Here is a 27,995-nt window from a genome sequence, read left to right as displayed (position 1 = left end):
GCCAATTTTTACTCATTATGAGTTTATGGATTCAGTCTAAAACTGGAAAACAAGCAAGTTGAGAACTTTTTTTCCCTAGTCATTACCATGTAGAATAAATCCTAACCTCAACTACAGTTCATGTGCTATTTGTTTGCTGGTTTACCCTACAATTCCTGACCCTATCCCAAGAAATGCCTGACAGCATGATTTCAACAGTGCAGAGCACACCCAGCCTTATAGGAGCTCCAAGCAGCACTACACCAACGCAGTGTAAACTGTAGGCCCAAAGTCAAAATTTCAGATGGGTTTTCAGGCACACCATTCATTAGGTTTGGATACCTTGTAACTACCTGAAGTAAACAACTACAGCCACCCTTTAACCCTGTGACAATTTCCACATGGACTCGTTTTACTAAAATCTGTGTTAGCCTAAACCACAGAACATGGTATTTTCATCGCTTTTTTTTCCTTTTATTTTCTCCTTCCAGCTCTCTGGTAACTGAGCAGCTAATGTTACTTTTGATCAGTTATTAGAAAAACAGTAAATCTGTAACTGTAACTACATCAACATAAATTGTCCTCATACAGCTTACATGGGTCTTTCATTGAAATTCACCAGTTTCACAAATAATAATAACAACCCTTCAATACAGAACAAAATATTCCAATAAGCAAATTCTATAGTAGAATTTTGTAAAGTGCTCACAAATATTAATGGAATTATTAAAAAAACAAGTTTTCTAGTGTTACCATGAAAACTTCTGAAACATTTTTAAAATTAAATAGAAGTCATCTAATGAGACTTTTTGGCTCTAATATATTGGCAGACAGCAGCAACATTTTTCAGAAAAATTACACCACCTAAATATACTGTATCTTAGCAGCATAAGAAGTCCCTACAATTGGGTGCAATTGCAGGCCTAGTAAGCATAAACCTGACAAAATGTTACAAATGTAGTTTTCATTTAAAAGAATGGATTTCCATGGAATCCTAGAGGTAACATTTGCTATTCTGGTAGTAAACCCAACTATAACCAATCACTTTCCTTCTATCTTTCCCCCCAAAATTGCACAAAGTACTGGAAAATTGAATCAAGTTATAAGATATGGCCACACTGAAGAAGCCATATTAAACAAAACAAAATTCAACCTGAAGTCTAGAAACAAATAATCTCAGAAATCAACAATCATTGTCAAATATCCTCAGCTTCACACAACTGACCGATGCTCTCCACACACATAGATGGCACTGGGTCGAATGCGCCGCCTTGTGTGGCCAGGTAGCTGTGGCAAAAACTTGAAGTATTTGGGCATCAAGTCCAAGCATGCATCATGAAACTTCTTAATCCTCCAGTAGTAAATCAGTGGGTTCAGTGCAGATTTGAGGTAGCAGAGCCAAAGGAGCCAGGTGCTTATCTCGAAAAAGTTGTGCTTGTAGTAGAAGTGGCTGTTGAATGTGGCAATAAGGCTGTAAGTGGTGAAGGGTGCCCAACAGACTATGAAGACAAGGAACAAAATCAAGATGGTTGTGAAGGCACGAGTTTTAAAGCTCATATCAATGTTCATCTGAAAAGGTCTCTGTAAGCTCATGAGACCAAGTTTACTGGCCTGGCTGAGGCATATGCTATCAGGGTGGCTGTGGATACGAACTGCATTGTGGCGGACGGTGTTGAGTATGCCCATAAAAGAATACAGCATTACCAGGAACGGAATAAAAAAAGAAAACAGCAAGATAACTATCACATAGGCTCGGTAACCTGGGCTTGTAGAGTAGCCAAAAACACACTGAGGTGCTCTCGAGGGTATCTGCAGATTAGGATTCCCTACTGATAATGGAAAAGCAACAACAAAGGATGCTGCCCAGGAAATCACGATGAGAATCTTTGCACGGTAAGGATTCAGCTTATCTTGCCTCTGAACTATGATAAGAAATCGGTCAATACTAATTATAAGAAGAATGGCTACCCCTTCTATGACAAAAAGCCAAAAGAACATGGCAGAGACTCTGCAAAATATATCCCCAAAAATCCACTGAGTGGTAATGATTGTTATCAGAGCAAAGGGCATGTTCAGCACTGCCAGCAGCATGTCTGCAAAAGCCAGGCTTGCTAAGAGGATGTTAATTGCTGATCGCATGGCTGCCTTCTGGTAGACCATGAGGCAGACAACAAAGTTCCCAAGGAATGAAACCAAGAGGATAAATATCATAGCAGCAGAAAGAATGATCTGGAGTGGCAAACTCAAGCTCTTGAAAACTTCCTGCGACGGTAGGATAGTGGTAGCATTTATCAGAAAAGTATTTCTCTCAGTGGTGAGCACAGCACCTGAACTATATCTCAGTGGCTGCGTTGTGCCACTACGAAGCAAGAACTGGGGAGTGGTAAAATTCGTATAAGCATTTTCATAAACAATAAAAGTAGCATTTGAGGTCCCAGAGTGGGCCAGCGTCAACATTGCTGAGAAAACCATTGCGTCAGGAGAAACAAAAGCACAACCAGTGGTCTACAAGGCATTTCATCTTGTTCAGGAAGTATCTTTTTCCTCGTCATTTAACAAATCAAAATTCAACGTCTCAAAGCATCAAAGTTCTTAAATTCATGTCAGTATTTCCATCTGAAAAAAAAGAAAGGAATTTAAAGAAACAAAGTAAGACTCTGAAACCAGTGGGAACCCAACAATTGCTCCACTGTCCTTAATGACAAAAGAATCGTTAATACATATCTATGCATCAGGTGGACAAAATTTACTGAAGTGATACACACACGAGTATAGTAATGCTTGGTCCTTTTCTTATCTTTCATGTTGCTGCAGCTTTATTTTGCTGTTGCATGCAGCTTTATTCTACAATAACTAGGACTGGAAAACTTTTGTTTTTGAAAAAAAAATCTTTCTAAGAGTGAATATATCAAATCAGTATCTTTATTTAAATCTCAATTTTAAAACTAATGTCATTTATTTTTTTTTAAACTGCCTGCAGATGGAAACTTTCTTTACATTTCCAAACAGCTCAAATAGCATCTGAGTCACCTATATTCCTGTTTGCTAAGCACCAAAAAGCCTTACCAGCTGAGCTATCCTACATAATACAGAATTCTTGGGTCCACATCAGTTATCAGCAGTAGATGCCTCAAAAACACATAAAACATCCTAGCCCATTCATTAATTATTAAGTAACTTGTCCACAGGAGTAAAGTACTTTTCGATTTGTTATATTTAGTGACTGTTTCATAGCAAGGTGCAGAACACTAACTCTTCTTCAGTCACTACAACCCTTCCACCTGCAGCAGGCTTCCACTGCTCTAGACATGTCTTCGCTAATTCATCTTGGTATTTCACACAATTTAACTCTACACATGCTCTTTTTTCCATGTAAACCTAATCCTTAGACACTCTACTGAACCCCCTCCCTCATCATTATGCTGATAAAATGCAGCATTTCCTTTTACAGTTCACGTGCACTGTCTTGTACTATTACATGTATTATATTATTATGTACACTGTTATAACAGACAAATAAAACACAGAGGGGCTGAGAGTCATCTCCCCTTTTCAGTGCTAGATGTCCACAAAACTCCTCCCCTCTACTTAGACATTGCCAGAGTACTCTGGCATCTGATCAAGGTGTAAACCAGAAGGAGTCTGTGCCCTTTTAGAAAACAGATCACCACAGCTAGAAACATAAAGCAGGATTCACTACATTCATTCTGGATGACTGTAATAGTCACTTCAGGCTGTTTTCATGTTTTTAGTCAGAGAGGGATATAGGCATCTTCAGAGGACAATCTATCTCCTTCATCTCTGCACATGGTAGCGAGCTTGAGCTACTAACTCGAGAAGCTTGTTTGATAACACAAATCCTGCCCACAGTACTTATGCAGGTTCTCTTTGGTAGCAACGTAAGGCAAAAGCGAAGAGAGGAAGGAATTCTTTTACAAATTTACACACAAACTACATCCTTCATGGAGGATCAAAAGTTTAATCTTTTCTGGATAATACTTCACCAACAAACAAATAAACTCTAAGACAGCAAAGTAAGCCTATGCCCCCTGTTTGGATTTCTAGCCACCTGAATGCAAGCCTGCTCAAGTTGCTGCCAAGGACTCATCCAGGAGCAATAGCACTGTGACCTCTCATCCCAGAGGGAGGGAATAGCTTTGCTATCTGCAAACTCAATGCAGTGAGATGACTTCCATGGCTAGACCAGTTGCAGCACTATTTTAAGAGAAATTATTAATCTCTGACTATTTCAATTTTCAATGGTATCATAAAGGGATAATATTATAAGTATCTTGATTTCACTGCATCATATGAATTCCACTTTCTAGATAGCTTCCTCCTTGAGTGGAGTGGAACATAATTTTCTATTTTATCCTATTATATTTCAAAGGTTGTTAAACTCAGCAAAATATACTAAACTATGTATGCTGACATATTACAAAAATGCCAGTTTGTTATCTTTTTCTAGATTTTCCTTTTCTCTCCATTACCTTGGTTTGATTTTTATTTTACAGTAAATCTCCTAAAGAAATCCTCAATGTTAATTACAGGCAAAGTTATAAATTCTAGAAAAATATCTTCTTTCTTTGGTCTTTATAAAACTTGCCTTTACTAGTCTTAACGTATTTTTTAGACTAAAAAATCTTCAACCAATGGCAGAAAGGTTAACACAGATCTCCAGGATAAATAAGCAAGTATTTTAACAAGAACATGAAAATCTTACCCAAAGTTCCAGTGAGGTTTATAACCCCATAAGCCAAGAACACTGAAGAAAGAATGAAGCTGTTGCATTCTGCAGGGTCTGCAAAAGAGAATGAATTAAAAAATAATTTGGGATTTGATTTAAAATCAGAGTACAGAAAATTAGATACATGGGGCAGTATCACTTAGAGCTCTGTAAGCAGTAAGTCAGCAAATGTAACTTGTATTTCTGATTGGTTTTGACAAGGTACCTCCACCAAGGCTCTAAGAGAAACTGTTACTAGTGCAGTGAAGGCATGTCACCAGAATGATCCTATAAAGAATATCTATACTGGGGTTCAAGCTCTTCAATAGGGTTGAAGAGGAAAATGTGAAAACACATTTGAAGATGGCAAACATTAACAGTTTTCCAGAGCAATTTACTAAAAACAAAGGTCAACTATAAAGAGGTACAGAGAGATAACATGACAGTTAGTGACAAGATAATAGACTATCATAAAATTCAGTTTTGCTAGAAGTAAATTATGCATATACAGAAAAAAAAAAGTATATGCACAGTAAAATATGTTATACCTACAATTACCATCCAGAAGAAACAGATCTTTAAGTTTTGATAGTTTCCTCTATGAAAACATCAGCCAACCATGCTAGCAAAAAAATGGAAGAAAACCAGGAGCTATCTACAAAGACTGTATCTTATATACGCTATCTGCTACAGTACACATCCATAGCACCTCTTATCTTTAGTACCATGTTCAATTCTGCTACACCTGATCTCCATTCAAAAGTGACTACAAAAAGACATCATAGGTGTCTACAGAATTACTAGTGGCACAGGAAACATGAATGATTGCTGTGTTTCATAAAGCAGGAATAGGAAAAGCCAAAGGAATTACAGAATCACAGCATGGTTGAGGCTGGAAGGGACCCCTTTCTGGAGGCTCAAGCCTAGAGACCGTAGCCCAGATGGCTTCACAATTGTGAAAATACATCCCACAGGATGTTGTGGATGCCACAGAGCTTCTGTGGATTTAAAATGGCAATTTAGGACATATTTGACATGATCTTTATACATATGTCCATGCCAGGAAGAGGTGAATCACCCTCGTGAAGTGCCTATCTGCCTCTACTGACTGCAAAGTGTACACAGACATCTGATTTGAATACAGTCATTTCGAGCACATACATGCAGTGACTTGACTAACTTCACATATATGCAATAGGATTTGCTCACGTAGGTAAAGTTTACAGCTCTTCAAACATATTTATGCCACACAACTTCATGCTCTTAATTATGAAGTTCAACAGAGCCTTAGATGATAATACATCATAAAAGCTCTAAAGACAAAAACAAAAAACCAAACAAAAACCTGCAAATGTTCCAAGGTAAAGAATTCAGAAAATTGTTTCAGAATATATGGCTTTATCACAAATTGTTCCTCTATACAGAAGGAAACAAATAAGGGGAGTGAGAACAAAAGTATTCTCCACCCTTAATTTAGTCGAAAGGACTATACATGTGCTATGCTACATTTCTCAAGCCAGTAGCATTCAGCATATAGCAAAGGACAAAGGACTTACAGGTGTCTATAGACATTTCCTAACAAACCCCCCAAAAATGACTAATAATCTCATGTATGCCCTCTCACCATCCCAGCTTTCTAAGTAAATAGCTAAATCTTTTGTGCCTTCTCCCCTCAGTGTGAAGCTTGTATGCTTTTCTGTACAGTGTTCAGAGGAGGAGAATGTCCTCATGCAAGCTGCTGCTTAAAGTGGGAAGTGAGTGTTAGCCACTGGGCTGCTGCATAAGTCATAAACCGTATCTTCTTTTCAAGAAGGACAAAAGAGTGAGGAGTGATCAGCTGTTGCAAAGAACACACCTAACCTGATGAAGACAACTGCATGCTTTGGAACCCAGGGAGAAAAAGAATCTGGACCGTTTCTCCTGTTCTTTCCACTTCCTGAATGCCAGTTACCAGATAGCACCCTTTTGCATGCCCTGTTTTATCACTCTGAGATATGGCACCTCTCTGGGCACTGCAGACTGAATCTGCATCCTCAAATGTGTTTTGAAGTTATATTTATATAAACCTGAAGGCAAGCTAGTAATGCACTTCCTTGGCTATCATCCTTCATAAAAGTAATTGGCATTTCAGCCAATAAATTCAGGTGAGTCCCCATAAGAGTCTCATATAAATTTTTCCTCTTTTTCTTTTTCCTTTTCTCATTTTCTTTTCTTGAAGAGATTCTACCCTAAACATCCATGATTATTAAAAAAGCACCTCCATCCCTCTTCCTATCCTTCCTTCCTACTTCCCAAAAAGTTATGTGAGGATAGAAATTTAAGCTGAAAAGGACCAGTAAGATAACTTCTCAGAAATTTTATCTCACTCATCACTTTCTATTTGAGAAAGATAGATCCTGTAATTTCAAAGAGAGTCATTGCTGAATGGTAATCAGATAGCTTGTAAAAGACAACCATACTTTGGTAGTTTCTGTAGTTATGTGACTTACTGATGGTCAAAGTACTAATGTGAAAGGCCTTTGTTTACCTTTTTGTAACAGCATTCTCACTTTCAGAACATGTACTCTTACTGATTCTTTTTAGATGCAAAAAAGCTTCGCACAATCACTTTTTCCATTTCAGTGCTGAAAATTACTGGTTATACACATTTTTTCTCAAGCAAGGTTCTCACTCATATGCAACTTTCTTTTTATGGAATATAATAGATACAATTATTTCAATGAAGTACACACTTAAAGCTAAATACCACTAAAATTTCATTCATCAAATATAATTATGTCTACAACCATGGTGTCTGTTTTTAACAGCCTTTGAAGCTAAAAGGTTTCTGTTCAAAATTTGGATAACATGCTCAACTGGAAATAAAAGATTATATCTTGCATGCAAAGCCTCCAATAGTCAAAACTAGCAATTCCAACATCCAGACAAAAAAAGGAGCATAACAGTACTATAATAACAGTTATGATTCATGCTGATCAGAACAGCTGCCCAGATGTTAAACTTTACCAGCTAAAATCAAGCCTATTTTCAGTACTGCCAAGCACCAAGACTTGGTCCAACACACAGAAATCATTCCTCTTCCAAAATCTGAAGTAGAAATGCCTAGTACAGTGATAATATTTCTTTGGTATGTTTCAATGGTCACAAATGGGAAGCTTCTGGATGCTTTTTAGCTACTACCAACAGTTTTACTTTTAAGGTAAATTTTGACAAAAACTATTTTTGCAACATAGCAAACTAAAATATAAACCAATTTTTATGGGGAAAAAAGATAAAGCCAATAACAAACATGAAGGCCATGAATTTGTTTTGTTTAAAAAAATGTTTTGATAGAAAAACAAAGGTGGTCTCTGACACCCCATTATTGTACAAACAAGCCTGGGGCATATACTGCCCTCTTAATAAGAATTGAGCATTGTTTCCTATGCCATTAAGAAGAGGCAGGAACTTATTGCAATGGAACCCTTACTGCTAAAACCAGTGTAAATACTGAGTCAGAGCACAAATCAGCAGGAACAATGTTCTTACTCACTTAATTGTTCCTCCTAAAAGGAACTAGTGGTTTTCAGTTTTAATACCTACTTACATATCCTAAATTGAAACTAATCAACTACACTGCATGAGTAGATGACCCATAAAACCATTCACAAGAGGCATTAGTTTAATTTAGGAATTTTTTTCCTTAAACAGTACTGTGGCAATTTTCATAGGAAAGTATTGTGGGAAACAGCCACCTCTGCTTTGGGTCATTAAGTACAACTAATTGCCCTATTGGGGATATTTCTTTCTGTCTTTATTTCAAAGAGCCATTAACTGTCAAGAAATGTCAGCCATGAGAATCATTATTGCTGATCTCAACCACAAATATGCAATGTAAAGAATAATTTCATTTTCTTAGCTCTTAGGAAAAATTATGGTCTCAATTTGTGGATCATGTGAAAGGACTTATGCAGTTCTAGGTTTAATTCTTGTACTGTCGCAATATTCTCCCTTTTAACATTCCTACTAGTTCAATGGTCATAATAACCATGAGGTGAAGAGCTAACTGAACGCTGTAGTACCTACAAGAACAGGAAACATTGAAAATATTATTGAAAATATCCTCCTGTAATTCACAGTCTCTGCCTAGTTATTAACTTACAACTATGAAGCTGGAAGATGCTTGATGCTTGGCTTCCTAAATTTAAGGTGAACCTTTGGGTTATACATACCATCACTACATGTCACTTTTACAAAATTAAAAACAAACAAAAAAGCATACCAATTCAGACAGGGTCCCATGAAGAGCAGGAATCATAAATTATCTTGTTCTGTTCTGTTCAGCAAAGTATTCCCTTTCCAAACAACCTGACAAGAAAAAAAAAAAAAATTGGTGATATATTTACACACAGAGCAGGAAAATATCCAAATAGCAAGTTTTTCCCCATAATAAAACTTCATTTTTCTTAGTAGAGATAGAATACACCACATTTCCTGACAAAAGGCAGATGGCATGTCCCATTTCTTGCAGAAGGGTGCCTTAGTCCTGCCTAAGGTCTATACCAGGTTTCATCAAGCCAAATAGATCCTCAACTATCTCACCGGTGGACCCTAAGGATCTCAGCGTTTAAGACTAACATTTGTTGTAGTAACATGTTGGTTTAGATCTCCTTCAGATGTATCTGAGTTGTAGACAAGCACATACACACAATGCCATTATGTGTCAAGTAGTTAACATTATTTCTGTAAACTGAGCCTAACATACTTAAAAATCTGCATATCCCATCATGACATACCTGGTAACTGACAATATCTATTTTCAATTGATTTCCATATGCTCAAAAGGAAGCCAGAAAATTTCAGTGAGGCTTGAAAGCTGTTTGTCACACTGAAAGATCCTAGGGACCCAATTAATATATAAATATTGTTTATATTAAAAAAATCAAGAGAACAAAGAAGTTGAACACAACAGACACTTTCTCATACTGGTTTTAAAAAGGTTACACAGCTTTTAATTTTTACCAGAAGAGCTTTTGGAACATCTCTAAGTCACCTCTAGACTGGACGAAAAGATGTCAGGATCCTTCAAGAACAAGTTTCTAAAAAAAATAATGCTGTACATGGCAGTTAGAGGTAAAAACAGCCCATGAATCTACAACAACCTCCCAGAAGGAAAACACTAACAACAAACTGTACTTTAAGGCCACTCAATCCTCTGGTCCATCACACCACTTGAGGGCTGAGTTCCTTTGTTTGCAACCAACAGACTTCAAACACATTAAGCATAAGGCCCAGTTTGCCAGCCTGGCAACTTTTGAGAATTCTGCCTTCTGCAGAACAAACCCACTATTTAGCCACAACTGAAGTTAGTGTCTGAAAGATTTTCCTTACAATCTATTATACAAAGTATATTCCATTAGCATAAAAATTTGATCTTTACATTTATTCCATTGAATAAGGTGGGAAGGGAAAAGACAGTCACAAATTTAGTTACATACACAAGAGATAAAATGTATCCATTATATTATTATAGACTGCTTTCTCTTTAGTGAGGTATTACAAATCCAAGTCATCTTCCCTCTTAGGCTTTCAGAAGTGTGAAAGAGAACAGGTTTGCCAGCAGGCAGAAGACTCCCCACTTGGAGAGATTAAATACAGCAACCTGTCAGATCTTCCCACCAGACAAGTACATTCTCTGACTTATGAACCATTTCTTCTCTCTAGTTATGTGTTCATAGAAAGTATTTCCAACTCTCGTGAAATGTACCTTGAATATTGATTTAGAAAAGCATCCAAGATATCACCAGAAACTAGTTCTTCCACTTCAAGCCTCCGATAAGGGAAAAAATAAAAGCACTTTTTCAAAGTAAATTTGGAAAAATTTACTGAATATGAGTGCCTTGAAGAGCTTGCTCTTAGCTGACTGAAACTGGTTTGGACAGTTTTGTGTTGGCAGTCAGGGCTTAACACCACTTCAAAACTAGAATCCTTTTTTCCACCCATTATAAATTGATTAGTCAAACCTTTTCGTAAGAAAAGAGGAGGGAATCTCCATAACCCTTCATCATCCCGCAATTTAATTTGAGTGCAAGGATTCGTGTACCTGCAAAAAGTTCTACTTGGGGAATTACAGCCTTGATGATATCAGCATTTAGAGCTGTTAGAGGTAGTGAAAGGGAAGTCCTGACCTCTTCCTCATTCACTACCTCAATTCCTGAACTCCTGAGCTCTCCAGACCTGAAGCAGAAGAATTATACTGGACTAAAAGAGACCCCAAGAAGGAAATCTAAAAGCTTCACATTTGTGGCCTGAAGTTGTGAGATGTAGGGGTAGACAGACCAAGGCATAAGAATTAGATTTGGCTTTTATATGCGAAAAGGTATTTACATTCAAGAAAATGTTCTGCTATAAACAAAAATGGTGCAAGACTTATAATGACTGATGAGGAATTTAGATCTTCCTAGGTCTATTTTGATTCCCCAAGCCATTAAGTGTCATTCCCAAAAAACTGAAATAGCAGAACTAATATCACATAGATCTTAAAAATTAAGCTTAAAAATGTTTCCCACAAGAATTAAGGTTATGCTAAGACTCAGCTACAGGCTAAGGTCTCAAAAATACTATGAAGTGTTTTCAATATATCATTGCTCTTCAAATTAGTCATGACTTTTGTTAAATACTTTACCAACATCTCTCTACCATCTACTCACACCTAGTCTATAGCCATTTTTTAGGAAGTTTTAACATTTTCTTGGGATACTAAATCAAACCCCAGGCAAAAATAAACTGAAATACTAAAAGCTTCCTTTCTTCACCAAAAAAAGTAGAGTTTCAGACAAGAATAAGCAAGTGAAAAAGTTTGTTTCAAGTCAGAAGGATTTAAGAGTTTCCCTAAGGCTATTTTGGCTTCTTAACTACAGCAACTTCTCCTGTATATTCTCTGAATGGAAGATTGAGTTCTGTGAAGATGTTTCACCTCCATATATCTTAAAATAAAGATGCTAAGGCTCCTTGTATTGTATCCCTTATCTTCTATGTAGTGCCCCAGTACACCCAATGTACAGTGTTGCACTGTCTTCTAAAAACAGGGAAAAGATTAATTTTGTTATTCATCAGTAGCTTTGGCAACGCTTATTAGCACAATAATTTCTACCAATATGCAAGGGCTTACAAAATTCATTGTACAAAAATGGTAACACCATCATCGACAGCATTTTAGATTAATAGCTAGTAATAAGCTCTTGCTCAAAAATAAATGTATCTGTTTTAAATACAAAATTGACAAAAAAAATAATAATCAACTGTTTATCAAAAGATGCAGGGATGTTAATGGAAAAGTGATTAGAATGACTGAATTTGTACTGTTTTCACACTGTGCTGCCCCCAGTGGGTTCCTAGGATTTGTTTTAGTTCCCAGTGCAAAGGAATCAGTCCTAATTCTGCTTTTCCCAGGGGGATTCTTCTCATGCTACAGCCAAATTCTGCCCAAGAGTCTTGTTGCTGTAACACAGATCACAGAATCATAGAATTGGCTGGGTTGGAAGGGACCTCAGAGATCATCAAGTCCAACCCTTGAACCACCGTTGCAGTTGCTAGACTATGGCACTGAGTACCACATCCAGTCTCTTTTTAAATATCTCCAGGGATGGAGAATCCACCACTTCCCTGGGCAGCCCATTCCAATGCTTGATCACTCTCTCCGTAAAGAAATTCTTACTAATATCTAACCTGAACTTCCCCTGGCACAACTTAAGACCATGCCCTCTTGTCTTGTTGAAAGTCGTCTGGCAAAAGAGACCAACGCCCACCTGGCTACACTTTCCTTTCAGGGAGTTGTAGAGAGTGATGAGGTCTCCTCGGAGCCTCCTCTTCTCCAGGCTGAACAGCCCCAGCTCCCTCAGCCTCTCCTCATAGGGTCTGTGCTCGAGTCCCTTCATCAGCCTGGTTGCCCTCCTTTGGACCTGCTCCAGGACCTCAATGTCCTTCCTAAACTGAGGGGCCCAGAACTGGACACAGGACTCAAGCTGTGGCCTCACCAGGGCTGAGTACAGGGGCAGAATCCCTTCCCTGGACCTGCTGGCCACGCTGTTCCTGATACAGGCCAGGATGCCATTGGCCTTCTTGGCCACCTGGGCACACTGCTGGCTCATGTTCAGCTTCCTGTCAATCCAGACTCCCAGGTCCCTTTCTGCCTGGCTGCTCTCCAACCACTCTGTCCCCAGCCTGTAGTGCTGCATGGGGTTGTTGTGGCCAAAGTGCAGGACCCAGCACTTGGCCGAAAGAAATAAATTTGAGCCTCGGGCCTCCGACCTCTGCCACGCTGCCTTCCCAGTCCCCCACAGCTGCCTCCCCGGCCACCCGGGGTTGTTATGGATCTTTCTTCTTGAAGCTTGGTTCACAAGGAGATGATGGTAGTAAGTTAAATGAGGTGACTGTATTTCAGCAACAGAAATGCTGCTGCTTGCAGCATCCTATTCTGAAAGTACTTAAAGGCTGCAATGGTAAGATTCAGCTGAGAACTAAACACAGACTTAGTTTATATGCACATTCCTGCACTTACTTTATACACTTTTCTTCTTAGGCATATATGCAAGTGCATGTACATGTATATATCTTCAGTACTTATTAACATCTCTATTCAGCTGAAAGCAAACATAAGATGTTCAATGCAACAAATTTTTTATGTATGAATTTATGCATTCCTTTTTTTTCCCCTCAGATTTACTCTATACTTGGTTGCTAAATTATTCTATTAAAAACAGCTACATGTTACAATAGTGATTGATTCTATAAGTCACCATTGTAACATGTAACATAACATAGTAACAGTGACTAAATAAAGACTTCTTAAATGTTATCCATGTCAACCAATTATTTTCATAGCTTCAGAATTGTCTCATGCCAGCCAACTGGCACTTTCATGATACAACCCTAGTTAGAAATCTGTTCATACTGGAGATTTGAAAAAGAGACAGTTACATTGAGAGTTCCACTCTGGACAAATCTCATCTCTGAGATGACATACTGCAGATGTTCAGACCCTAACCACCAACAATTTCTGCACAGATGTGGCAAGCAGGGCTTGAAACATTCCTCATGAGCAGCTAAAGAACTGATTAAATTTACAAGACAAAAATATTTAAATGAGTCAATCTGGTGATTTTTAAAGCACACTGGCCTTTTTTAATCTAACAATAAAAGAAATCACAATATTTTTTTTAGTTTTTTTTTTTTAGTTTTGGGGTTTTGTGTGGTTTTTGTTTTGTAATAACAATGCAAGGCAAACAACTACAGTTATCAACTGAAAGGTTCAAATCTTTTGTAGGAACACTCCATTTAAGCACCTTATAATTTCCTGATACAAATAACCTGGCAGTTAATGGAAGTAATTTTGAAATATCAGTGCTGGGAACTGTTAAAACAAATAGCTGGCCTAATGAAATGTCTCACATGAATTGTAACAGCACTTCCCAGTTTACAAACCTCAGATTTAAGAAAAGCTTGGTTTTCCTCACTAGAGGAAAGTTTTTCACCATGAGGACAGTCAGACATTGGAATGGTCTCCCAGAGGAAGTGGTGGATTCCCCCACTTTGGAAAGTTTTAAGTTTCAGTGGGACAGGGTGCTGAGACATTTATAAATATTATTAGAAGGGCTGGACTAGATGATCCTTGAGGTCCTTTCCAACCTGATATTCTATGATTCATGGGAAAGCTCCTTCAGTAATAAAAGCAAGGATTTTTCACACTATTAAAAAAAAACCAACCAAACAAAAAAACCAAAATCTTAAAAAAAAAAAACACAAAAGAAAAACCAAACAAAACCAAAAAAACCAGCAAATGACCACCTCAAAAACCCCACAAACAACACATAAAAACCAAGCTCAAAAAAAACCAAACCCAGAAAATTATATGTACCATAAGAGATTAGAAAATGAAACGGTTGCATCTGTGCTCTCTATTAATCTCATTACAAACCCTCAAATATTGTTTATGTTAAAATTAACATTATTCAGTACAAGTCTTCAAAATCAGAAACTATGTTACTCTTTCATTTCCACGGGAAAAATGTAGATATTTTACTACTGGGAAAGATTTGTAGATCATTTTAAAGGATTCTGCATTAGGATGCTATGACCAACAATAAAAATACTCTTTTTATGTCTTTCTCTGTGATCCATTTGAAGTTAAATATTTTTGTCTGATCTTCTCATTATTTTTTATTTCAATCACAACCACTTTCCAGCTCAAGATGAATCAGTCAAGCTTCTGTTAGCAGCCTCTTTATACTCAGTGAAGCCAGTTGAAAATAACTTCTATAGAAATTTTGGCCTATCAAATCATTAGTGTTTTTTTACATTGAAAATCTTCTTGAATTTAACACAGTTCTACAAAATGTCCCCAATAAAAGCCAAAACTGTATATTTGTCCATTGTTATTTTGTTTAGAGAAAAAAAAGACTCACCAACAACACAGGTTCCAGCACACCTGACAACGGTAAGGTACATATACTTTATTTCCCTCAAAATACTAATCCAGATTCTACCAATAGTCCAGGAGCCACAATTAATCCTCCAAAACATTTTCACCTGGTTTACTGTCTCCCTTCTACTACCCCTTTTCTGAGGGCATTTTTCAGCAACACTTAACCTGATCTGCAGTGTGCTGCTCTTTGTTGACAACTTTCTCACGGATCCTACAACTCCTTTTACCATACAATTGGCAGAAGATGGGAAAAAGACTTTCAGGAAAGCTGCAAGGCATCCTTCAGGGAGCAGAAAGCCACCACAACAATTAAACTAGCTCAGTTCCAAAGTCTGTCAGCAAAGGGGCAATTAAAGTGGAAAACTCATGATTAACATACTGTGGTAGCTGTAGTCTGCTCCTGTCTACTCCTTCCAATGATAAGCCAGTGGCAGATTCTGATCCACCTGTAGACCAGCACTACTCACATCAATACAATAAACCCAGTCACAATGCAAACGTGGAGGGAAAGGTTAGTGTGCATTTAATGTCATCTCCACAGTGACCTCTCTTGTCTGCCTGACTGAAAAGACCAGAAACAGTTCTCTCCAGTGTAACCCTAAATAACAGTTTAAATGCTGAACATTGAAGAGGTTTAACACTGCTGGAACACTGACTCATTTTCCAAAATTGTTCTGTTGAAAATAGTTTCATTTCGATTCAGAAAATACAGAATGGCAATTCTACCAATAACTTGTATGTATTAAAGATCCTTCTTCAGCCTTCCATTTCATATTGAGCTCAGAATTTTTGTTTGGCAAGTTCTAAAAAATTTTTAGTCTTACAAAGACCCTTTCAGATCTCTTCTGGTACTGAAACAACTAAGGCAAGTTTCTGAAGCCATGTGGACTCAACCATTACCTGTTCTCCTCCCAGACTGCTTTTATTCTTTTTGTTCTTAAGCAAACTAGCCTGTGAAACTCATGCATATTCAGTCCATGACTGTCTCATTTTGAGTCGATCTGTCCCATAAATAATATGTCTGAATAAAGTTATAACCATTTGCTCACATGCTTGGATTTATACCCTCATACATACAGGATACAACTTCAGAACATCAAAACAGACAAGTTGTGGGTTTTTTTAATTGAGTGCATTTCTAAATATATACGTATCTGTAGATATCATATTTATGTATCATATCTAGACACAGTCTAGTCATTCTTTTGATCTTAAGCCACAACCCACACGATGACAACACGGATACCATTACCTTCTCTGGTATTTCAGTTTCCAAGTGCATCAAGATGCAAAGCAGGGACTTGAACTGCAGGAATACATGGCACTTAAGAGTACAGCAAACAATGCAAAAAATGCATATTACTTTGTCTCTTCTGCTGGAGGCCTTGGTAAGCGGGATGGAGAGGATCCAATTCCTATCTGTACACTTTTAAAAGTATGAGGTTTGCAGGCTACTAGGAATTCTTCCTGCCACCTTCTTGCCCAGTCAGTCCATCTTTATCAATGGCAGTGGCTGCTGTCTGTCCTCTAAGCTCAGCCTACTGAAGTCTTTATCCTTACAGCCACATGCTTGGCTACAATAGCTCAGCTATGCTTGCCCTTCTCTGTAGGAAGAAAAAAATAAATACCCTCTTGTATCAGTCAATAACCCTGGTTTGCAAACCTGGTGCATTTTCAGCAAAGGCATTAGTAAAAAGAGCCAAGGTCTCTTCTTGGGCAGAGCAACTAACAAAAATACAAATCAATTCACTTCATATATGTGAATTAAACAGTTTATGCATGAAGTTCAGAAACAGTAACTTCATCAGGCCTGTAGTAGTTCTGTTCTTTCCCATGTACTTTGAATAATCCCAATTTATTTCCTACTTCCAGTTTTTTCATCAGGACCATACTGCTGTCAGGTCTTTGTACCACCATTATCTACCCACTGAGCAGTAGTTTTAGTATTAATACAACAATTATTCTAGGACCTGTTTCACTGTACAGCTTTTGTCTGTTTTCTTACAGCAAACTTTTGTTCAGTGACCCACACACCAGGTGGTCTGAGTGGGAATTCAAGGTACTTTTGTAAATACTAACAAAGCAATGAAAATTACCATACCGTAAAATACAGGAAATTAACTTCTCAGCGCATCATCAATTTATCTACCCACCTAAATGAGTTTAAAATACCAGCTTCAAGAAGCCTGATGTTCTAGGGACACTCAGCTGCAACTTCATTTATAGTCTGTTTCCTTAGCAACACTATAATCCATCTGGCTGCAGAAAACTAAATTCCCAAACCATATCTTCCTATACACCGGAAGCAGGCTCAAAAACATTTATATTTGAAACAGCATACACTCCTCATGATTAGTGAGTGTATAAATGAATCTGGAAAGGCAATAAAATTCGTAACACACACACTCCCTGCTCTAGCCTGAGATAGTGATTCACATACTGAGAATGGCACACAGTCTTTTCTACTTCTAGGTTTTACAATAGCATCTCTTTCCTGACACTGCTGTCCTAAGCAAAGCTGCTGAAGACTTATGTCCTGGCTCTGAGATCTTGTCTACCATCTTCCATTAGGAGCTTCAGAAATGGAAACATTTCTCTCCTCTTTCTTCTACTATACCCAGCTGAAGGAGCCTTCAGAACTACAAAAGGTCAATCTATTTTCTTAAGGCTTTTCTAAGACAAGTAATCTGAAAGACCTGGGATGGAATGCTATTAATGGCAGCAAAAAAACCTGCTGAAAGTTAACTGAATTATGAAGCAGAGCCACTTGTCTTAAAAATACTTACTCTGTAGTGGGTTTGCCTCTGAAACCATAAATTTCATCTCTGCAAGCCTAATTAAAAAATCAGCCCCCAACAGCAATGTTTAAATATTGTTAAGAGCATAAAAATTGCAAAATCAAAATATTCAGGAAAGCCAGTTCAGAGACTAGACGGTAACTAGCAATTGCCCAGTGCTGAAATCAAACTAAGATGAAAGCGGATAACATGAAGCCTTCTATGACAAGGCTGAAAGGATGCAACTTAAAATGCAAGAATGTACATTAACCATATCCCATTTTGCCTCAATTTGAAAACTGAAATTAGGTAAAGGTTTTTATCTAACAGGCAAATTAATCTGTTAGGTAGATCGGAACAATCTCCTCATTGCCTAGATCTCACAAAAAAAGAAAAAAAACACAAAAAAACCCACCCCAAACAAACAAAAAACCAAAAAACATTAACAGCAATCATCTTTAATACACATGATGATTTTGCCATGCAGTTAGAACCATTTCTGCAATAAACCTGTACAACATTGCCTAACTCTTACTGTACAGTGGTGGTGTACAAGTCCATACTGACAGACATGCTGACAGCAACTGGAGAGATTTGAGCTTTCAGAAATCAGGAGTTTCCTCAGGCAAGGAACCATGTGGTGTTCCTCACCGATATTCATTGCCTGGCATGCCCCTAGGAAATACTAAATACAGTAAGATACTCTAGACATCTCCCTCAACCAAGTCTCACCTGACTGTTGACTAGAACCAACATTTCCCAGATGCTTCAGTGGTGGCTGGTTCCAAGAAAGAACTTCCAAGAAGTTTAACTATATCAGACAGAAGCAATGACAGTTCTTTGTGTATTTTCTCCCAGGTGAGGGAAGGATCAAATTCATAAATACTGATAAAATCACTTTTTTGTTCCACCATATATACGCTATACGAGTGGCCACAGCAAGCTTGGGAAACAGGCTGTTAATCAGATGATTCATACAGTTGATTACATACATTTTGGAAAACATTTTCAAATAATTAGTTTAATTATTTTTACTATGCAGATGACATCTTTTTTAATAACTTAGAACACAGTGGTGTTTTAGCCCCCAGACTGGCTGAGTAGTGAACAGAGTAGGCCTTCTGGCAATGTCTGGCTACCTTAGTAAGAGCTCATCAATATGAAGCTCAGACTTCAGACCTTAAGGAACTTTTGTTTCCTTATGAATATCTGGTTTTCCCACACATGCATTTTCTTACTACTAGGGCTGACAGTAATCTTGCCTGATTTCAACATAGCATTGAGGTAATCACACCAGCTTAGCCAGCAGTCAAACAGAACATGCATTTCTGTAAAGCAAATTCATTTAAAACCTTTCAGCTTTCTATTTTAATTAGCTTTTTCTTAACAGAACTGTGTATGAACTCTACTTCTATGTACCTATATTTGTCTGCAGAACTGTGTGTGTTCTGCCTCTATATAAGGTTGAGCAGGTACATTCCACAGCCTTGTGGTTTCAGAAAACTACAAAAATTACCATTACCAATGGCTGACAGCAGTCTTCCCCAGGAATCATTCACCAGGCTCCCCCCCCTTCCTGGACTGAGCTGGGATTCTGGATGCTGGGATCATCAGCATGCTCAGCAGCTTGCCAGGAGCCACAAAACACCGTAACAGAATCAAGGTCACTCATCTTCTGTATCACTTTGTATCAAATCTTAGAAGACCACCAAAGTGACTGAGCAGTCCTTAAATCGGTGTATAATTTGCATTGTCGTCAAGAAGTGAAAAATCTGGCTAATCATTCAAATACAAAGAGAGATTTTTATCATAGTGGGGAAAACAGAGAGAACAGGGAACTATTACATTTTCAGCCTTGCTCATAATAGCTCAAAGTCTATCACCATACTGCCAGCGTACCGTGGAGATGCTTTTTCAAGCCTATCATCTACGGTGGCCTTGAAAACACGCATTTAAATGAGTTCATTTGGACTTAGCAGTTTAACAGCAGAAGTGCTATTACCTGAGATTTCATGCTTTGATTTGGTATTTCCAGAAAAGATGAATGTAGTCAGAACTTACTTTCTTACCAAAAGGAAAGGAATGGGGAGGAAAAAGGCTCCTAAATTCAGTGAGCAACCATGGTCAGTCTAATCTCTATCCTCATAATAAACGCCACAGAAATTTTTTTATGGCAGATGCAGATGTCCCAGTACCAGTCAGGCATAGTACAGCCTCTCCCCGTTATAAACATGACTTTATGAGTCAGTATTAAATATCGCCAATTTTCTTTCAAATGTCACCTCCTTATCATAAATGACACACTTGAAGCCAGAGCAGATGTGCTGAATGCATTCAGTAGTATGAAGGATGGAATTAATTTCTTAGCTCCACCAATTCATGAACCCTTCAAATCAAAAACAAGGCAAGAGGTGGGAGGCCCTATCGCTACTCAGTTCATTTTGCTCCAAAAATAAACAGGTAGTTCCTCTCCAGGATACATATAAATTTTACCAGAGTACTAATAAAAGCATACAAAGGTCTGAGGTATCAGAATGCATGTGTGCATTTTTGAGAGAATGTAAGAACAAACAGCACATATCTTCCTTCAGTGTTCCATGGCATGTCTTTGGCTAGATGTGGAAAGTGTGAACTTTGCTTTGGAGATTTTTTTACTTTGTTTCTTAAAACCCTTTTGGTTTTCAGCACAAGAAATTTGGATACAAGTACAGTTTGAAATAATTATCTGCACTATGGATTTTACACATCCCAAACCATATATTAATACTGTTAGTGATACAGGAATCAAAATATCACGTATACACTGAGTGTGTGTGTTTCTGAACACATCCACAAATATGTAAGACTGCAGAAAAACATCTAGAGGAAATTCAGAAGTGACAACTGACAGAAGAGTCTAAATCAAAATGATCAAGTAGCCAGAGGCTTGAAGTACTATCTACTGAAGAATTTAATCAACATGTATTATGTTTTTGAATTACTATTCAAGACTGGAAAAAAAAAGTCTCTATTTTTGTAAGATATACCCTTTTCCTATTCTTACACACAATGAACTTTGCACAATCCTTTAAAAGGGATAATTTTGTGAATTACAATACTGATACAGAAAGCTTGTAGCACTAACCATTTCTAAGTAGTATCAGGTTTTGAAGTTCTAACTATGACAGCTTTAGAAAGACAGGATTATTATTTTGCAACTTGCATTAAAAATACATATTTTTTCTCCCCCTTTGTTGCCAAGCTTTTCCTTGTGCTCAAATCAACCCAAAATTAACACTTCTTTTCTTGTCTCTTGAATTTTTTTTTCCTATCACTTCTTTTCCTGTTTTTAAAATGAGGAGATAACTTGCACAAGATAGTGAAGTAATGAAGATAATTTAATGTTCCTGAAGTACTGAGATATTACAGGTATGAACACCACCACAGAAGAAACACACATTAATTATTAAATATTCAGAATGAGTTGCAAATAAGACATGTGATTGTATATTGAATTATGATAAGAAAATAAAGGACTGCAAAGGTGCTCACTAAGGATTAACCTTGCCTAAATGTAACTGTCCTAAAAGCTGGATAGCAAGGCTAGAAGAGAGAAACATCGAGCAAGTAATTCAGCTATATGTAGGATAAACCACTTTCTGGGCAAGCTTTTTTTTCTCTACTGTCTGTAAAAGTGCCTGGAAGGTTAGTTGAGACTACCTCACACTATCACCATAGTCCTCCACAGATTATTTCTAACAGATCCCTGAAAGGTGGCATATTGTCAGTGGGTTTAAATTACCTACGCAGTGGCCCATATAAGTAATGAGGCTGAAAAAAATTTGAATCACAGGACTAGATAGCTAGCTTTCAGAAGCTCAATTTGAAGACTTAGATTTACCTCCTAAAGCACCAGCATCCATTCACTGCACATAATGAAGCAGGCACCCACTAGGAAATACAATGCATCATCATATAGGAGAAAGAAAGATTTTTTTCAAACATCTCACCTGCTTCAAAAAGCAAGGCTATCAAAAGATTTTTTACTTGCCCACATTAAAACAGGGAAAAAAAAAAAAAAAGAAATTAAACTGATTTGATCAGCATGCTGCTGAATAAAGTCTGCAAGACCACCTGCAAGAGAATAGGTTTTTATATGTTTGGTAAAAGTTATAAACTTTCCTGACAGAAAGACAGTTATTAAGCATCTGAAAAAAAGCTGTTGTTTTTAATGAGGACAAGAATCAGATTCTTCCTACAAGACTCAGAGCAAAGGGCGAGGAATAATGCACATGGGTTACAGTATGGGTAAATTCAATTAGGCCTTAGGAAAAAAAACCTCACGGTGAGAGTCATTGAACACTGGAACAGGTTACTTGCAGAAGCTGCAGAATCTCCATCCTTGGGAATACTCAAAACCCTGAGCAATACCATGCAGCTTCTGGCTCAGTGCTGAGCAGAGTGTTGGCCCATGTCACCTGCTGAGATCTCTCCCAGTCTCAGTTATTCTGTAGTTTTGTGCTCCAGCCTCAGCCCATTTAGGCTATAACTGCAATTAATTCCTTCACCACAGCCTGTTAAATCTGAGTGCTGGATCTGAAAGCCTGGTTTCCCCTTTGCTTTCTTGACCTGATCTGCTTGGCTAGCTCACCTGACGCAGGCAACTTGACAGCTGCAGACTAGATTAGGAAAAAATATTCTAAATCTCCAAGTAAAGTGATCAGCAACTAGAAATTATATAAGAAATCAACCTAGAAAAGGATCTGGCAGAAAAAAACTACAGGTCGCCAACTGGGCAACAAAAGGGCAGAGAAGAAACAGGTCAGTAAGAGTGAAATATTGAAGGGAAAACAGCAGTAAAGTCACCAGACAGCATTGCCGTGTGGACAACAGAACAGAAACTAAGCCCCAGTTTCAGCAGCCTCTTTAAGTTGGCTATTGTATTGCAAACTACAAGGTAGCATAGGTCATTTCATAATTCACGTATAAAGCATGCTATTTCCTTTCATTGCCAATCCACATATGGATCACAACCTATTGCTACAGCTCAGTTTGAACTGGCATTTAGAGGTGCTGACTCTGCTAAGGACATAGGAAGTGATCAAATACACTCTGGAAAAAAAAATATTCCTTTGGCTTCCATTTGCTTTTGGGATCAACAACAAAAGCAAAAAACCACCCAAAACTTATGTTAAAAAATTCATTCCATTCAGGTTTGAATGTCAAGGTCTGAAGACTTGAGAAGCAGCAGTTATGAAACTGTAACTAAACACTATGATATAGGTTTTAACTACATGACTAAATACTACTTATCAACACAGAATCCATCTTTCTTTAGAAGGCCCAGTGCTGACCAAGATAAGCAAGTGTTCAAAGCTTTACTTTCTTCACAATTATTGTGTGTCACCATGTTATATTTCATAAACACAACTCAAGCCTTGCTTTAGTAACTCCAAGGAGAACAAAATCAATGGAGAGATGCAAAAATCATTGCCATCCACTAATTTGGTTTGCCTAATTTGAGATGCTAAGTGCTCTGAAAAATGAGATCCTGGATAGCATGAAGCACAACTCCCAAAGGCTGCATCATCATCATCACCACTTCCAAGCTTTAAATTTCCAAATACTTCTGTGCTTATGCGGCCTTAACAATATTCTTTTAAACAAAGCTTGTGTATAATGTACTTTTAGATTGAGGTAAATTAGGTTACAGTTATGCAAGAAATTTCTCTAGGTGCCATTCAAACCAGTGGGGCTCCTCAGACACTTCAACATGTACCTATGGTGTAAACACCTTATCAAATTAGTGCTTTCACATAGAGGCAGAAGAAAAAGATGGCTCATCTTTCTCCTAAGGTCCATGTTGAAAAGTATCATTGTTAAGATTTGTATTTTATGAGGTTTCTTTAAAATGAAATCAACTGAAATTTCACGGAGGCAAGATGTCTGATCAGGAAAGTACTTCAAAACATGCACCAAGTCTCACTATATATTTAAGATTTAGGTAACTATCAAAGCATTATCCTCAACTGGAAAAGAACTGATTAAACAATTTTTCTGCTGAAGTTTTCAAACTGCATTACTAGGTGGGTTAGCAAAGTCATAGCCAACAAATACTGAGGAAAAAAAAAAATACACTGTTCTGTTGAAGTATTTCTTAAGTCTATGAGAGGCAGTGTGACCTGACAGATCAATTTTCAATCTGAGATTCTACTCACTAGGATTCCTTAGATAATTTCTTCCTCTTGCCTCACTTTCTTTGTTGCTCTGAAATTTATTTATGAGATTTATGTGAGATTGACGACACATATCAACACTCAAAAAGCAAGCACAGCATAAAACCCAATGAACATGCACTGTTTCATTAATAAACCAGTGAGATACCTCAAAAATGTGAACTACAACACATACTTACAGTGTTAAAAAGTACAAAGCCTTTGTTCACAATTTCAGTGACATAAAAAGACAGCAAGCATGGTGAAGTTCACAATTATTTATTTTAAACATCTAGTCTAATAATTTTAATGGGCGAGTGGTAACCTCTCCAGGTATTCAGAAGTAAATAATCTTCAAAGCATTTAAAAAAAAATCAAACAACTCACTCTGGCCAACTTGTTACTTATAGAAGAATAATTAGGAAAATGGCAGAAGAGCACAAGCAATAGACGTGGTCACATTCAGACATCAAGATTGCTTATGGGCATGCACTGCTCTCAGAGTACCTTCTCAAACAAGAAAAAACAATGCAAGCCTTTCCCTGATCCTGCTTACTCCTTCCTTGTGGGCAAGTGGAAAAGGCACCAAGCCTTCACCCACCTGCACAAAAAAACACCCCTGACAGTTCTAAGCAGATGACTATGAAAAGCAGCATTTTATAGTGCCTGAGATCCTCAGTGAAGGGAAATTAGATCACTGTGATTGAGCACAGAGTTAAGAGAGGCTACTTACAGTGTTACTGATAGACTGTGTCTGCACTAGTAAATCAAGCAATGCCAGGAACCATTCCCAAGAAATGGAACTCACTCACTCACTCACACAGACTGCTAAATTGTGCAGCATCCTTCTATCCCAGGCCAGCTACAGCTCTCATATGCAATTATTTGGCATGAATTCGAATCACAGAATCAGCTGGGTTGGAAAGGACCTCTGAGATCATCAAGTCCAACCACTGATCCACTACCAGTATGGTTACCAGACCATGGCACCGAGTGCTACATCAGTCTCTCCTTAAAAACTCTCCAGGATGGAGAATCCACCACCTCCCTGGGCAGCCCATTCCAGTGCCTGATCATCCTCTCTGTAAAGAATTTCTTCCTAATTATCTAACCTAAACCTCCCCTGGCAGAGCTTAAGTCCATGCCCTCTTGTCTTACTGATAACTGCATGGGAGAAGAGACCGACCTCCCCCTGGCTCCACCTTCCTTTCAGGGAGTTGCAGAGAGTGAGGAGATCTCCCCTAAGCCTCCTCTTCTCCAGACTAAACAACCCCAGATCCTAATTTGGATTTAATGCTGTCCCCACTCAGTAGCTTGTATTCAGCTACTCCATTCTGAAAGGAAGGAGAGTTTAGCAGCATTGACAAGGGCTAATTCATGCCAGTTGACTTCAGGACCAACAAGAACGGTCTTGAGTACATTTATTTGGTTGTAAAAAGGTCATAGCCTCTCCAGGCCTCTATTATTACTAGAGGAAGACTTCAAAAGTGGCACACGCGATGAAGTACATGAGCACAGTCTGATCAGTACCACCTGACAAGTCATCTACACATAATAGCACACAAGAAAACTAGAAATTAGTAGAGCTCACACTGGCTTCTTTCTGTTTCCTTTGGCAGACAGACCTTGCATATCACCTACCAATACCTAGTCTCATTTCTTTTCTCAATTAAGAAAAAAAAAAAAAAAGTCTATATACTTAACATGTGCTCTTACAGTAGGGCCATCCTGTAATTAATGAGTCATACAAAATAGCACAAAAAACTTGAGTTTCTAAAGGCTGATCACATGGCAGTAAATATTTCAAAGTTATTTGAAATTATCACTCTTCTACCTACCAGTCATTAACAAATCTGCTTCTGTGGACTAAAAATATAATTACTAGTGACTATGATAGGTTAACCTGGAAATATAGCCCCAGCAATGTTTGCAAACACATTTTCACAATAGATAACTGCAAAAACAATAGAAGAAATACACTGGAAAACTAACAAAACACGTATTACCAATACTCTTTGAAATCTCTTTATATCAGACTCTAGAAATGTTCTATTTAAAACCAAGCCCTTCCTAATCTGATGCCTGTGCTCAGATGTCAGAACGAGTAAGGCGTCCCACAGAAAATGCACTGTGCAAAACCCATTCACCACCGACTAAGGATTCATGCTTTCAGTAAGGATAAATAATTTTATTTAACAATCCTCTTGGGCATGAATCTAACATAGCTCTGACCATTTAAAACTCTTATGTTACCTGTACTTCTATGCAAAGCCACCGTTATCTCCAGGAAAAAAGAGTTTTTACACGAAAAAGTTTCCAACGTGCATTGTTACATATTAGCCTGCACTGGATCATCTTGCTTTTAAAATAAAATCTTGAAGAAAACCATATGAAACATCCAAACATTAGATGCCCATTTAAAAAACACCAATCGTTTTTCACTTTCTCGAGTGAGGCACTTCGGTTTTTTTTTTTCCAAGAGCGACTTCCCACATCGGGAGCAACACGTACACGGTACCAGACACCGAGAGGCTCTCCCTGCTCAGGAGTTTCGCACCCTCAGGAATCCGAAGGGCAGGGGATACACAGCAGCCACCCCACGCCCGGCGCCCCTGACCCAACGTCCCGCCGCAAGGGGGAAGCGTCCGCCCCCACCTCTCGGTGGCTTCAGAGCCGGCACCAGCTCGAAGGTTTCAAAGAGCGAGGGACGAAACCCAAGGCGGAAGCACCGCGCCCCACACACACCGCCTCCACACCCGCCGCCGCCGGACCGAGCCCTCCGCAAGAGCCCGCCGGGCGGCCCTGCCTGCCCGCACTGCCACAGGACGTGCGCCGAGAGCGCCCACCCGGGGCTGGCAGCACTCCCGTCCTGTGCCCCCCCGCCCGCCGCCTCCCCTCAGCCGCCGCTGACTGTTGCCCGCCAACGGCTCCCGCGGCTCCGCGGGGAGAGGGGGCGCCCGGCCGCCCTGGGCCCACGCAGCCTCCGCAGGGTCCCCCTCTCCGAACCGGCCTAACCCAGTGGCTTATGACCGACCGCCCCCAGGCGGGGGACGCGGCAGGACCCGTGCGGTTCCCGCCGGGTTTGGAGCGCCCTCCCGTCCGTGGGAGCCCAGCTAAGGGGAACCGGCATAACCCTGCAGAGCTCTCGGGAGTCCCCGCTGCAACTCTTACCCCCACCGCCCAGACCACCGCCCCCCTTGGATCAGGGGCGGCTGCAGCCCTGGCCCGCGGAACTGCCGCCAGCGGACCCAACGCCGGCCGGGGCTCAACGCCTCTCACCTCACGGCGTGGCCCGTGCCCTGCGGAGCCCGGAGCAGCACAAGCCCGGCCTGAGCACATCTCTCCAGGAAGTTTCCTGCGATCGCAGCGGCCGGGCAAAACAAAAGCTTCAAAGCTGGGAGCAGGATAAGGAGGAAGAGGAGGAGGAAGGGCAGCACAAGCAGAAAAGTGAGGGGCATCGCTCGCCCGCTGCCCGCGGCTGCAGAGCCCCCGGAGGCAGCCCCGCTCAGCGCCGCCTCCCCATTCGCTTCGGCGGCGGCTCTGCCTCTCAGGCAGCGCCAGGGAACCGCCGGTCCGAGGAGCAGGCAGACGAACCAGCGCTCTCCTCCTCCCTCGCCTGCTTGCCGGCAGCTGCCGCCCGTCCCGCTCGCCGCAACGCCGCCGAGCCCCGCCCACGCTCCCGCCCGCCCGCGCCGCGGCTCCGCCTCCCGGGGGCGCGCAGAGGCTGCGGCCGGGCGGCCCTCGGAGGCCGGCGCTCCCCCGGCCGAGCCGCCCCCGCACCCCCGGTGGGAGAGCGCCCGCCCCTCCAGCCCTGTGCTCCGCACCTGCGGACAGAGAAGCGGCGTGGGCTGGGATGA

General features: G+C 39.6%; 2 protein-coding genes across 2 annotated transcripts; one reads left to right on the top strand and one right to left on the bottom strand.

Annotated features, from left to right (window-relative positions):
- Positions 1 to 772: 772 nt before the first annotated feature.
- GPR63 (G protein-coupled receptor 63) lies at positions 773 to 27,763 on the bottom strand. The gene is made up of 4 exons (XM_030447675.1): positions 27,418 to 27,763; positions 8,967 to 9,052; positions 4,703 to 4,780; positions 773 to 2,595 (listed from the first exon to the last, which is right to left on the bottom strand). The coding sequence occupies exon 4, from the start codon at positions 2,449 to 2,451 to the stop codon at positions 1,192 to 1,194; it is 1,260 nt and encodes a 419-aa protein (XP_030303535.1). The 5' UTR covers positions 2,452 to 2,595; positions 4,703 to 4,780; positions 8,967 to 9,052; positions 27,418 to 27,763; the 3' UTR covers positions 773 to 1,191.
- Positions 27,164 to 27,995, top strand: LOC115598069 (WAS/WASL-interacting protein family member 3-like). The gene is made up of 2 exons (XM_030447558.1): positions 27,164 to 27,235; positions 27,279 to 27,995. The coding sequence occupies exons 1-2, from the start codon at positions 27,164 to 27,166 to the stop codon at positions 27,993 to 27,995; spliced, it is 789 nt and encodes a 262-aa protein (XP_030303418.1).

This window comes from Calypte anna, chromosome 3 (genome assembly GCF_003957555.1).
Source record: "Calypte anna isolate BGI_N300 chromosome 3, bCalAnn1_v1.p, whole genome shotgun sequence".
NCBI lineage: Eukaryota > Metazoa > Chordata > Aves > Apodiformes > Trochilidae > Calypte > Calypte anna.
The sequence above is the reverse complement of the archived record's forward strand: the minus strand, read 5'-3'. Positions and strand labels throughout refer to the sequence as shown.